Source organism: Gopherus evgoodei, chromosome 23 (genome assembly GCF_007399415.2).
Source record: "Gopherus evgoodei ecotype Sinaloan lineage chromosome 23, rGopEvg1_v1.p, whole genome shotgun sequence".
Lineage (NCBI taxonomy): Eukaryota > Metazoa > Chordata > Testudines > Testudinidae > Gopherus > Gopherus evgoodei.
The window spans coordinates 4,009,193-4,023,070 of record NC_044344.1 but is presented as its reverse complement, the minus strand read 5'-3'; the positions used below and the strand labels follow the sequence as shown (position 1 = coordinate 4,023,070).

Genomic DNA, 13,878 nt, shown 5'->3' with positions numbered 1-13,878 from the left:
CTGCGCCGCCTTTCAGATGAGATGTATACCCGAGATTGTGATTGCGTGCAATGATTTAAAGATCCCTTGGCATTCTTTCCAGTGTCTTCATGCATAGACAGCACAGCACACCCCAGAAGCAGCTGCATTTCAGCAGCGAAGAACGTAGACACCGTTTGCAACCGTAAGTGCCCAGGACCGCGTAATCTGCAGGTAGCCTGGTTTGAAGTGTTGTGGCCCATGACAGCCGGCAGGTGGCAGTGACACACCACTAACCTAAGTTAACCCTCACCTCCCCAGAGAGAGTACACATTGGCCAATGCTCCTAGGGCTCACAAACTTAACCATGCGCCCACACACACACACTGTAGTGCTCTGGCTGGGCAAGACCCTTTCCTTAACAGAAAGGGGTGAAAGGGAAGCGTGGTGTTTGCCATTAAATAGAGGAACAAAAAAGAGATGGTCAATTTTTTCACCTACCTAGGGACAATCGGGCCAGAGCAGGTGCAGTATTGTGTCCATTTGCTGACCAGATAGAGGAAAGGGGCCAACAGATGTTTGAAAATTCACTGCCACTGCAGACAAGCAACAGTGAGACACACCCACACACGGGCACCAGAAGTATCATCTCGTGCCTCCTGACATAGGCTGCAAAGGCCCAGAGCCTCAAAACCTTCACTTCATGGCTATTTGAGAACCTCTGAGGCTCTGAGCCAAAGTCAAATGCAGAAGGGTTGGGTATAGAACCCAGGAGTCCTGAGTCCCACTCCCCTATGCTCATTATTAGATCATAGGGCCCTCCCAGTGGCAGAAGTAAAACCCAGGAGCCCTGATTCCCTATGCCTGAAAAATGATGCCAGTGGGGCTGAAGAAAAGCTATTAAAACATTTGCTCACTTATCCCCAAAAGGCTCAGGACTGGCCAGAATTGCAGATTCCCAGTCACTTCCCTGCAGAACCACCAAGGGCCAGTGTGAGTTGCATGTAACAAGAGCGCAGGCTGATCTTACACAATCTGTAATGGGGCTGGGTCTTTGGAGCTTTCACAGCAGCAGTATCAGATTATACAACAGGGGATGGAGGAGACAATTGGAGTGTGTCTGATCTGTCACTTATAAGAAAAAAAACAATCTAAAATGGACTAAACTGTAGAGGTAGCCAACTGATGAGGGTGGAAGGGGAGTCATCTGGCATTAAACTCATAAACACATGGCTCTAATGTTCTTCCCACACACCCCATCACAGCAGCATCATTCGAGGTCTCAATGAAATATTTATTACAAAGAATCAAGCGAATGGGATAATGTTACCCCCTCCCCGAATGAACAATAATAAATAAATAAAATACACTTTTAAAATAGTTTGTTAAATGACATAAATACAGGACAGTTCATTGCTTTCAAGTGGCTTTGCTCACATTTGGCCTGTGTACATTTCACAGACACCTCCTCCCCGCCACCCTCTACTGGGTTCAATAGTGTATCATAGGCCCCCTACTGCCAAAGGAGATTCTCCTGTAGTTCAAATGGTAGAGACCTGTGTGCTGAGTCCTAGGCCTGCTACCACCATGAAGCTATGAGCACTGGCACAGAGAGCCATGAAGTGCAGTATCTACAATACACTGATGTGGCTAAAGCTTGCGGATTTCATAGCGCTTAGTGGAGGTTCATTATCTCCCCGTTTACAGAAAGGGGAAACTGAGGCACAGAAAAGGAGTGTGGCCTGACAAAATGGCTGCGCTAGGTGTGGAGCTGAGGCACCCCAGGTCCCTCTTCTAACCACTAGGCGGCACTGTAGGAATCAGACAGCTGCCAATCAACCTCAAGAGGCCACCAAAACCAGGACGGTGCTGCACAATCAGGGTTTACAGCGAATGCCTGATGTGGGACTGGTCGGCCCATGGGTCTGATGTAAGGCAGTGCCTCCCAGGGCTCCCCTGGTGAAGCTTCCAGTGATACCTCAATGGGGGGGGCATGCCACCACCCCCGACAGACTCTAAGAGCAAAGCTTCACATTCCCTTCAGGCGGAGCAGGGGTGGGCTGGATCCACAGCCGCCGTGCAGGGCAGGGAGGCTGGCGCACATATGATGTGGGGGACGTCTGATGGGCAGAGCGCCAGGGGAACTCACATCCAAGAGGTGCTATGCAGAGCCAGGCCCTGCCCATGTCCCAGCTGGTGTGTGGCGGTGGGGGGGACAGACAAGTGCTCACACACACGGACGCACCATGGCCGGAAAAGACAGGACTGGACACACATCAGACAGCCACAGGGACGCAAGACACAGCACAGGACAGGGGAGGGGCGCTGGGCAGCCATGGCCGTTTCATGTCAGCCCAGGTTTGGCACTGGGTGGGGGATGGGGGGAAGCAGCGCTGCCCAGAAAGTCAGAGGTCTGGGCTGGATCCATCCAGATCTCTTTCACCCCACCCTCTTCCCAGCCTCCACCATCCCAGGCAGCGTGGGCGGGGGGTGGGGGGAGGAACTGAGCCCCATTGGGGAGGGCAGGGAAGGGCCTGGGCCTTTGGGTAGGAGCCTGCTGGGGAGTTGCAGGCTCCAGCTGGGATCAAAATACCCCAGAAGTGAAGGGTCCCACAGGCAGGGCCATGAGCCCTGGTTCCCACCCCATAAGTGGGTGCAAGAGAACAGGGCGGGCCAGAGTTGAGCCTCGAGAAGCTGTTAACACCTCCCCTCCCAAGCCAGCTGGGAGATACCATCCCCTCCAGCCCTTCCTCGCTTTAGGGAGCAGGGGGCATTACAGCCCAGGGGCTGCCTTGCCCTCAGAAATCAGGGTGTCAACCCACCCCTTCTGGCCACCACACAGCACTCGCATGCGGGGAATGCCACACAGCTCAGCAGGCAGGGTGCACGCATTCAGCACAGCCACCCTACATTGGGTCCATTATGGGACACAGGCCCCAGTGCACACCCCACACGCATGCATCGCCCCCTTCCCCATCTGCTCTCTCCTGGCAGGTGAAATCGAGCTGTGGGAGCTGCAGGCTGAGCCTGGATGGAGTCGTGTGGTCAAGGCGCTGGGTTCTGTTGTAGGCACTGGACCATAGAGGAGATTCCTTGGCACTGGGCAGGGACCCCAGTTCTCTCCAGCAATCGGAGGCGCCGGCCCTCCCACTCCCCTGGCAGCTGGATCATTGAGAGCACCATGGAAATACAATGGGATGTGGAGGGTGGGATGAGTGGGGAATCAGAACCAGGGCAGGGAGCAAGGAGGTGGCTGCTTCAAGGCAGCCCTGGGACTGATCGGTTACATACGGGGGTTGAGCATGCTTTCCTCCCCAGGGTGGGGGGAAGGTGCCCTGCCTCAGGGCATGGTGCTGCATGCCACACATCTGCATGTGAGGGGGGCAGGCAGGGGGGAGCAAGCTGGGTCCCAGTTTGGTCAGCTTTGGGGGCAGGGAAAAAATCATAGATTATTAGGGTTGGAAGGGACCTCAGGTCATTATCTAGTCCAACCCCCTGCTCAAAGCAGTGCCAATCCCCAGACAGATTTTTACCCCAGTTCCCTAAATGGCCCCCTCAGGGATTGAACTCACAACCCTGGGTTTAGCAGGTCAATGCTCAAACCATTGAGCTACTCCTCCCCCAGGATGCCCTGAGGGGTTTAAGGTGGGTGTGAATCTTCACTATCTTATGGGAGATGAGCAGGGAGCACCACAGGCAGAGGGGCCCCCCTGGCACTGCTGGCAAGAGATCCCCATGCGGGGCGGGGGAGAGCATCATACAATCTCAGGCCAGCCCTGTTAGGGGGCACGAACCAAACCAGCCTCATAGGGGAGCTCTATGCGCAGAGGCTCCTTGAGGAGAGAGATTCTCCCCCACAGTAGATAATGCCCCATCCCAGGGGCCCCTAGCTGACCGAAGCCCCACCCCCTGGGGCCCCTGGCAGCCAGGTACCCCATCCCCTAGCGGATGTACACGTCCCGCCCCCAGCCCTCGAGGTCGTTCTTGTTCCGGCTCATGGCCTCCTCCTCATTGGGGCAGTAGCGGTCGCGCCCTTTGCTCCGGCCCCGCAGCTGCCGGTTGTGGTTCTGGTGGTCGGGCTCGGCCTCGTCCCAGGACCCCTGGCGTTGGTGGAGGTGGTGGCGGCCCAGGCCCCGGGGGTAGGCGCCGGGGGTGCCACCGCGGGGCTCGGGCTCCTCGTAGGGGTCCGTCTCCATGTCCATGCAGGAGTCGCCCAGCTCGGTGTAGGCAGAGTCACGGCTGCCCTGGGTCTCTTGAGTCGAAGGTGTCCTGGCGGGACAGGCCACGGTTGGCCAGGCGAGCGTGCTGCTGGCCTGGCCGCCCCTGGCCACGGTTGACCAGCTCCCCCGAGTAGTCGTGCAGGCTGGCGCGCTCCCCCTCACGCGTCTGCTCCCCATGCACTAGGTAGGGTCCCTGGTTAGGAGCAGCAGCGACAAACCATGCAAACGGGAGAAGACAAGGCAGAGTTAGTCTGCCCACCAAGGGGCAACAATGGCAGATCAGTACCGGTTAATATACACGTCAATCCTCAAGACAGCGAGAGCAGCCTCTGGCCTGCTGAGCCCTGGCCCCCAATCCCAGTCTGGGCCACAAGGGAGATGAAAGTATGGGGTCTCAGCCCAGCCCCTGGGGAGGTTATACCTGTAATGCTGAGTGTGTGGGATGGTTTGCAAAGGTGGGGTTCAGGGCTGGGATGCAAGGGCTGAGGGCCAGGACTGAGAGGCAACTGCAGAGCTGTGGAGTGGGGAGGCCCTGGACTGGAATAGTGGGGGTAGGCGCCGGGGTCGGGATTGAGGGGTGCTGGTGGGGCAGTAATGAGGGGCACTGGCAAAGCGGTGTATGGGGAGCCCTGGACTGGCATAGTGGGGGTAGGGGGCTGTGGGCGGGATTGAGGGGTGCTGGTGGGGCAGTAATGAGGGGCACTGGCAAAGCGGTATATGGGGAGCCCTGGACTGGCATAGTGGGGGGCTGTGGGATTGAGCGGCGCTGGCGGAGTGTGAATGAGAGAAGCAGGCCTGGCTCCCGCCTGCCCGTATGAGGAGGAGGCCATGAGCCACAGCTCTTCACTTTCCAACGAGCATTACAGACACCACGACACAAACATGCCCTGACCCCCCCCCCCCGCGCAGCCCCCCGACTAGGGCGGGGCAGGACTGGGGGCAGGTTGCCAGGTAGCTGGAGAATCTCCATTTGCATTTATGGGGTGGTGCCCAGAGGGAACCAGCCACTCACTCAGGCAGCAGCCGGGAGCAGACAGAGGAGCCAGGCAGGCAGGACCCCGAGGGATGGGCACAGACGTGGTGTGTCCGGGTGCCCTTAACAGAGGCCTGTGAGTTCAGTGCTCTGGGAGATCAGGGGTGGCAGCCTGCAGGCAGGAGCTGGGATGCCTTGGGAGTGGAAGACTTCAGGGGACAGCATGAGGGGAGGAGATGGGAGGAGTCCAGCTTCCCAGCCAGGGTGACAAAACTGCCAGTCTTCCTCGCTAATGGCTCCCATCTACACTAGCGGGGAAGGCCTTGTGACAAGCCGTTGGCTGAGAGGACGCTGGGCACCACACGACAGCCGTGCCAGGGTTTCTGGCTGAGGTCTGGCTGCGCTGGTCCTGCCCTCTGATGTGGAAAGACAGTCACTCTCCTGCCGCAGCACTTCCCCATCCTGCATTGCTGAGCCTCGTGTTCCGAAATCACCCAGCGGCCTTTGCTCCCACTCCGGGAACGGTGCTTTGGGAATCCCAGAATGCACTGTGCCAAAGGCAGAGCCCAGCAGGGCTATGGGTCCCGCGTTAGCGGGGTTACGGGACCTAGCCCCATGCAAACAGGATCCTGAGCTAGAGTCGGCTGACGGGGGCGACTTCGCTCTCCAGAGCAGGCTTTTATGCAGAAGCCTGGGGGGCAGATGGGGTAGGGGAGGCTGATGGCAGCATGGCACTTCCCAGGCAAAGCCCAGCTCCCTGTGATGCAGCTACAGGGCTTGTGCACTGCAGGGGGCGCAGATCCCTCCCTGTTACCCCGTGGACGTGATGCCCTCAGTTCATGAGCCTTAGACCAATGCTGGGCAGGCGGAGGGAACCCCTCCACCCGCAGAGAACACGGGGCAGTGGGGGCAGCAGCAGAGGCAGCGGGGGAATCAGCCAGGGTTTTCCATGAAGAATTCTTCCTTCATATTCATTGAAGGCACCGCCTCCTCCTCCTCTTAAAGCTACAGCGCGTGCTCCTCCACCCTGGGCTGGGCGCTCAGCCCTTGCTCCAGGCTGCCCTTCCCGCCCCAGAAGCCCAGGTTGCGCTTCAGGGAGGTGAGCACCTGTACCTGGAGGTTGGAGACAGGGGCGGGGCTGGCGGCCAGGGCGGCGGTCGCCATGGTGCGGTTCAGGAGGGGATTGGGCGGGTTGCTGCTGGGTGGGTGCGTGGCCTTCCAATAGGCTTCCAGGTACTCAGCCAGGTGCTCACAGGCATCTTCCAGTTGATTCTCGTCCAGGATGATGTCAAACATTTCCTGCAATGAGAGAGGTGCATGAGGTGGCCCAGCTGGAGGTGTAGGGAGGGGCCTTGGCCAAGCTGGGGCAGTGGGGAAGGGCAGGACAAAGCAGGGAACTTGGTCAAGCTAGCAGTGAGAGGTACTGGGGGTATAGGCTGACCAGGGCAGGCTGTGGGATGGATATTCATTGGCAGGGGGGCAGGGACTTGGCCCAGGCTGCGAGTATGGGGCAGTGGGGCGTGGCAGGTATTCTGCCGAGCTGGAGGTGTGGGGCAGCGATGTGGTGTGGGGTGGGACAGGCTGTGGGTGGGTACTCACTGGCTGAGTTGGGGATGTGGGGCAGTTGTGTGGTAGGGAGAACTGGGGGGTAAGGAGTGGGGCAGGCACTCACCGGAGGGCACTGTGCCAGCTTATCCGATGCCACCATCTGCACGTTCAGGTGCTTGGACTGGGACTTCCCCCGGGACTTGACCAGCCTCTGGAGCACCTGCAGGGAGAGGGGGCAGGAGGTGAGCGCAGGTGAAGGGATCAGTTCTGGGGCATCCCCCGCCCTCTGTTCCTCTCCAGTGCCAAGGAGAGGGGCTGGACATGGGGAGCTGACTCAGGGCGAATGAGGTAGCATTGCTGCTCGGCCCAGAGCTCAGACAGGAAAACAACTCTGTCCCTTTAAGATGCTGGGTTCCCTAACCCCCAGCTTTGCTGATGCCCCTCAATCCCGAGCGGCAGCCCCCTGCCAGCCCAGCCCTGGGCCTCTCTTAAGCAACCACTACTGTGTTGAATGTTAGAGGACAAGGCTGAGACCCTACAACTCACTGCGCTTGTGATCTAACCCTCCCTTCACCTTGCTCTGACCAGGGGACAAACCAAAATCCAGGTCCCACGTGCCCGGACCCTGGGGACGTTTGAATCCAGGATGAGCATCTTGAGCTTGTCCCCAATCCTGAGATCTCGTATCAGGCCGGGGGTGGGGGACACAGCTGCCCAGGCTGACTTTGACCCCACACACGGAGCAGGGTCCCCACAAACATCAGCCCTACACACAGAGCAGCTGACTGTAGCACCAGCCACTCTGAGCACGGGGGCATCGGTGAGGCAGCGATCTTGTTCTGCTCCCCCCAACCCATGGCGCCTGCTGGCGTGACCCTGCAGCCATGGGGTGATAGAAAGGGATTACACATCGGCCCCGGCCATTCCATGGGGTTAGGCAGCGTGGCAGGGAACTGTCTGTACTGTTCCCCAAGAGATTGACGGTTACATAACCAGACCACACCCATGGCCCCTGCAGAGTGCATACCCCAACCCTGCGCCCCGGGGGAAAGGTCCGTGGGGCATCCCCTCTCTGGTACCCACTGGGTTCCCAGCATGGGAGGATCTGGGCAGCGAGTCCCCGGGCTGCAACACAAGAGCTGGGTCACCCCCCTGCAGGGTGCAACGCACCCACCTTGGGGGAAGTGATCTTGATGTAGACGATGATGGGGGCCAGCGAAGTCTTGGCCAGCTGGGCCGGGTGATTGATGGTGTCGGCGTCCAGGGCCACAAGCTGAAGTGTCCGGGCCAGCTCAAAAATCCGCTCGATCTCGCTCTGCACCTCAGCTGTCAGAGCAGAGAGACAATGAGAGACTGTGGGGAGGGGATGGAGTGTGGGGGGCAGGGGCAGAAAAACTGTGGGAGACTGTGGGGAGGGGATGGAGTGAGGAGGGGCAGAGAGACCGTGAGAGATGGGGACAAGGATCAGGTGGGGGGCCAGGAGTAGAGAGACCAAGGGGGCAGAGCCTGGGTAGGGGTTGGGGGGAAGGGGCCAGGTGGGGAGGATCCTGGCACAGAATGTTATAAGTGAGGGAGCTGTCAGAGGGGATAGCAACAGGGGAAGCGAGGTGAGAAAGGGGGAAATATGGAGGGTCTATGTGGGGGAACAGCCAGAGGGAGGTGGGCATGGGGGGCTGACTCATGCCCCACCCCCCAGACACACACGAGACAGATGGGTGGGAGGGATGTGTCTCCTGGATCCCCAGCATCGGGTACCTTCATGCCGTGCTGCACACTGGGCAGTGGGATCGCTCCGCGGAGCCCATGCCTGGCATGTGCCCAACATGTAACGCTGCCCAGGCTGGACGTATGGACTAGAGATCATCCAGCATCAAGCCACGAGGTGGGGCAGGGTCTGGAGTTGGGGGCACAGTAGGGTGGGGGAAGGGGGACCCACACACCCCTTTCGCCTAGCAGGGGACAAAGCAAAACCCAGATCCCCATGTGCCTGGACCCTAGGATCTGGGATGAGCGTCCTGAGCTCATCTTCAATCCCGAGGCCTCATATCAGGCCGGGTGTGGGGACAGACCCCTGAGGAGGGTACTCTTGCCCTGGCTGACTCCGGCCCCACACATGGACCAACTCATTGTAGCTCCGAGCCAGGGGGCATCGGCGGGGCAGTGATCTTGCTTTGCCGCCCCCCTCGTGGCCCCTGCTGGAGTGACCCTGCATCCACATGGCGGTAGGAGCAGGGGGTAACACATCGGCCCCCAGCACACCTAGGCTGGCTGTGGATCCCACAGGGTTAGGCAGCATGGTAGGGAGTGGTCTGGACAGGTCTCCGAGAGGTTAAAGGTTACATACCCAGGACATCTGTACCAGGAGCAGGGGAGGAAGGAAGCAGTGCGGAGGGAAGGGAGTCGGGGGAGAAAAAAGGGGAGGGAAAAAAGGAGTGAATTGAACTCATCATCCCAGGAGTCAGTGCATTAGGCCCCGCCCCAGCCCAGCCCAGTGGGGACAGCATCCGCAGCTCACATGAGCCCTGTTAGTCACCCCACTACGCGACAGCACCAGTACCCAGGAGACCGGAAACACGCCCCGGCCCTGCTGAATGGGAGTCATCAAGGCACGTCACAACCCAGCATGCACTGTGGGGGAGGCCCTGCTTGGTGTGGCCAAGCATCCCAGCATGCACTGGGGGGGGGCCCTGCTTGGTGTGGCCAAGCATCCCAGCATGCACTGGGGGGGGCCTGCTTGGTGTGGCCAAGCATCCCAGCATGCACTGGGGGGGGCCCCTGCTTGGTGTGGCCAAGCATCCCAGCATGCACTGGGGGGGCCCTGCTTGGCGTGGCCAAGCATCCCAGCATGCACTGGGGGGGGCATGCTTGGTGTGGCCAAGCATCCCAGCATGCACTGGGGGGGGGCCTGCTTGGCGTGGCCAAGCATCCCAGCATGCCTTGGGGCATGAGCGGCACCACGGGGCCTCTCTTTCCATCGAGCACAAGCAGGCGAGGCAGGGAGCCCTGCCCAGGAGCATGGGCCAGGAGAGCCCTTCCAGACGGGAGGAGGGGAAGAGATGCCCTGAGGCACGGTGGGCATTCCAGGGCCATCCGGGGGTGAGGGAGGGGAGAACGCAGGAAGCTGGAGCAGCTCCCAGTGGATACAGACCCAAGCCAGGCTTGAAAGGGTTCAACCTCCGAACCAGGCCGTCGGTCTAAGTGAGAGTCAGCCAAAAACCAAAACAGGCCCGGGGTAACCAAGTGGGGCCGGGGTGTGGGAAAGGGTTAAATCCACAACTTCTCCCTCCCGTCCCCCGTCCCCCCCCCCCCCCCCACCGTGGCCTCACCCAGGCTGGAGCGCGTGCTGGAGCGCTCAATGATGGTGTGTTTGCTGGGGTTGTTCAACACGGAGCGCTTGGCCAGGGAGATATCGGCCGTCACCCGTGTGATGGAGATTCTGAGAGGGACAGAAAGAGGAAGAGAGTGTAAAGGGGGAAGGGGGCCTCTGCCATTTGCTGTGGCCCCCAGCAGGGTGCCTCCCCCACCAGGCCAGAAAACAGGACCCCAAAGGAGCCCTGGGGGCAACAGTCAGGGTGGGAACCCTGGCACCTTGGGGACAGAATCCCCACAGGGGGAACAACCCCATCTGGGCTGCTCATTGCTGTCCGCCCAGCAAGGTGGCACAAGGTGGGAGCACCGGACTCCTGGGTTCTCGTGCTTACAGAGTGCTTGGAGATCCTCCAACGAAGAGGGCTGGGGATGGGATGGGAGATAGTCTAGCTCAGACAGAGTGTCCTGCGTTAGGCTGGAGCAAGAGCATGTGGCTGACAAGCTGGGATCTCTCTCTATCGGACCCTACGGAGCCTATTGCCATGGGGCAACTCCCGGAAACCGGGATTTTGAGTAAAACACCATTTCCCTAGTGCCCAATAAGGGCTATGGGGGGAGGGAGGGTTGGCAGCATCTGTCCGAGGAGTCCCCGCACCTGCCGTCGAAGCGATGCTTCAGGAAATCGAAGAGGGCTTTCTGCATCATGTCCGTCACCTGGGGAGAGAGGGTGATGCTGGAGTCAGACACCAGGAGGGCGGGAGGGAGGGGGAGTCAGGATTCACTGCATCAAGGTGTGTGCGCATGGGGGTGGAGGGAGGTTAGAAAAAGAGAGAGCAATGGACATGGGAGGGGTGGGCAGTGATTTCAGAGGTCAGATGCCACTGGCTCTCCCTGGCACAGGCCCTCACGCTTGGTCACTGGAGAGAGCCCTCTCTGATACTATCAGCGTGAAGAAGGAGACAGAGCAGATGGGTCCTGGAGATGGAGAGAGGAGGGTGCGGGCAGATGCAGAGTGGGGCAAGATTGGAGGGGGGACTTGGTGAGACGAGAGGGGAGGAGAAAGAGGGAATGGCTGAGTGGATGGATGGACAGACAGATGGGGATGGGTGAAACGGGGTGAATGAGATCAAGGGCCACCTGCTCCCCAGGAGGCTGCTGAACATTCCACCTTCCCAGCCTGCCCCCCAGCAGCACAAGTCTCTGCCTCCCCACCCCATGCACCCGCCCCGGGCTCACCTCGTACCCCTTCAAGGATGGCCCCACAAGAATGATCGGCCGCATGGAGGGCACCACGTCATACGGCGGCACATGCTCCGCCTGCCGGGAGAGGGCAAACGACAAGGTGTGACGTGTGCCTGGGGAGTCATCGGACCAGGGGGCCCAACCCCCATGGCACTACAAAACCCAAGTGCCCTGCAGGGTAGGGGAAAAGCTGGCACCTTCTTGGGCGCAGGCTACCCAGCTCATGCTGATGCCCCCTTGGCTTGGGGGCTGGGTGGCTATGCTGGGCAGTTCTGCCTTTGTGCCATCATGGCCCAGCGTGGGAGGTGGCACTGGGTGCCGGGAGAGGGGAGCTGGTGGCTTGGGAGCAACCATGCTGTTGGCTCTGGTACACTGACACGGCCCATCACTGCTGGCAGAGGAGAAGCCGGGTGGAGAAGGATCATTATGGGGGACCTGGCCCACCCCCACCCTTTACAGGCAGGTCAAGGAAAGCCCTTTTACTCACCGATTTCTGCTTCTGCTTGGCTATGTCCAGTGATCACCATTAATGGGGCAGGGAGGGGGCAGGCGAGAGAAGATAAACAAGGCATGCGTGTTATTGACAGGTCATGCCAACAGACACGCAATGGCAGCGGGGAGGTTTCTGTAGCCAACGGTGTATAGGAAATGGGGACAGGCAGGGGAGGGGGCTCTGGAACCTGGCTCAGACTGCAAGGAATCAGGGTGGGGGGGGGCAGGATCTAAGGGAGGGAGTGTGACCACATGGGGGGGATGGCTTGGCTCCCCCACGTGCCTCCCAGGTGCTACGCAGCTCCCCCCTGCACTGGCCCTGCTCCCCACTTCACACCAGCCCTCTTCAATCCACACACCCTGGCACTGCAAACACCCTCCCCTCTTGGCAGCAATGCCCTCCTCCCCTGCCCCCTTGGCTCACAGGCCCTTGCCCGCAGGCTGCCCCCCTTGCACTGCACTGAATCCCCCCCTAAAACTGATCCCCAGCTCTGTGGATCACTGGGGACCCCTGGGTGATGCAGCCCCTGCCCGTGTACTCTAGTGCACCCCCTGGGCTGCTCAGCAAGCAGCATCCCAGCAACCTCCAGGCCACAGGGGCCCAACAGGAGCTGCCCCTCTACCATCTAATGGGGGTAGGACGGGATGGGACAGACAATGCCACTCCCATGTTTCCTTGAGGGGGGGCAGGGAGGGGGAGTGTGCACTGGAATGTACCACTCCCATGTATACATGGGGGGGTAGAGCATTGGAACATTCCATGCTTGGAGAACTGCTAGAACATCCCACTCCCAACTTTCGGGGGGGGCAGCAGTGGCACTGGAACATTCCATTCCCATGCTTGGAGACCCACTAGAATGTTCCACTCCCAAATTTCACAGGGGAGGCCACCACTGGAACATTCCATTCCCATGCTTTACATGGAGGGGTGGGGGACAGTGCTTCAGACTTCACATGGCGTGAGGAGCTGCCAGAATGTTCCACTCCATGTTTCATGGGGGAGGAGCAGTGCAGGAACATTCCACTCCCCATGCTTTAAGCTGGGGACACTGGAACCACTGCAATGTTCCACTCTCACGTTTCACAGGGGCAAGGCAGTGCTGGACCGCTCCATTCCCATGCTTCATGTGGGGAGGGTGTCAACTGGTAGAAATGCACTTAACTCATAGGCCATGTGTGTGATCACTGGAACATACCATTCCCATGCCTCATGTGCACGTCTGTGTATGGGGGGGGGCAGATGGGGGACACCCTCAATGGCTGCCCCCTTCCAGGCCATGCTGGAGTTTGGGTTTCCTGGTGTGATGGGAAACACACCCAAAATAGCCTGCAAAGGGGACATCCAGCCCCGGCTATAGATCCCCTGGTGCCTGTGAGATGATACTCTTACCCCATAGTGTGCCCCACAGCGGCTGAATGACAATGGGACCACGTTCAAACCATGGCCCTTTCTGCCCCCCAATCCAAAGCTCCCCAAGCAGGTCAGTGAGCCCCACACACAGGGTGAATCACGGGTATTAGCAGCAGGCGTGAGTGAGGGTGCGGCAGGTGGATGCAGATCCCCACTCTGGGCTGCTTTACCTTCTTAAAGAAGGGAATGCGCTTGACGTTGGAGGGGGATGTGGTGACACTGCTGACGCTAGTCTTAGGAGATCGGGGGTTCTCCAGGCCCTCGGCCTCCTCCAGCTCTAAGTCAAGGGCGTCTAGGTCATAAGCTAAATTAGTCATGTCCAGAGTACCTGGGGGGCGCAGAATGGGGGGGGAGGGAGAAAACAAAGAAAGAAAGAAAGAAAGAAAGAAAGAAAGAAAGAAAGAAAGAAGGGAGGGAGGGAAGAAAAAGTAAAATAGAAAAAAAGAAGAAACAGCTGAAAAGAACAAAAGAATGCAAAAATGTACCAAGGAGGAGAAAAAAATGATTCAGGAAACGAAAGAGAAAAATGAAAGGAGGGGGGAAAACCGGATGCATCCCTGCAGACAATGTAGATGGGATCAGAGCAGGGGCAGAACCATCAGGTACCCCACCTGCGAGGGCGAAGAGGGCAGCTGGTAACAGGTTTCCTCTGCATGCCACGGAGGTGGGCATAAGTGGGCATGTCCAGGGGATGTCTGTGCTACGGTGGGCAGACCTGGAGCATT

General features: G+C 59.2%; 1 protein-coding gene across 1 annotated transcript in view; it reads right to left on the bottom strand.

Annotated features, from left to right (window-relative positions):
- Positions 1-3,540: 3,540 nt before the first annotated feature.
- The window catches only part of CACNB1 (calcium voltage-gated channel auxiliary subunit beta 1), a 28,442-nt gene continuing 18,104 nt past the window's right edge, over positions 3,541-13,878 (bottom strand). The window contains 9 exon segments of the mRNA XM_030541341.1: positions 3,541-4,211; positions 4,213-4,371; positions 6,265-6,450; positions 6,824-6,919; positions 7,874-8,025; positions 10,026-10,135; positions 10,664-10,722; positions 11,245-11,325; positions 11,738-11,757. Of these exon segments, the coding sequence (XP_030397201.1) occupies positions 3,900-4,211; positions 4,213-4,371; positions 6,265-6,450; positions 6,824-6,919; positions 7,874-8,025; positions 10,026-10,135; positions 10,664-10,722; positions 11,245-11,325; positions 11,738-11,757 (1,175 nt within the window). The 3' untranslated portion in view covers positions 3,541-3,899.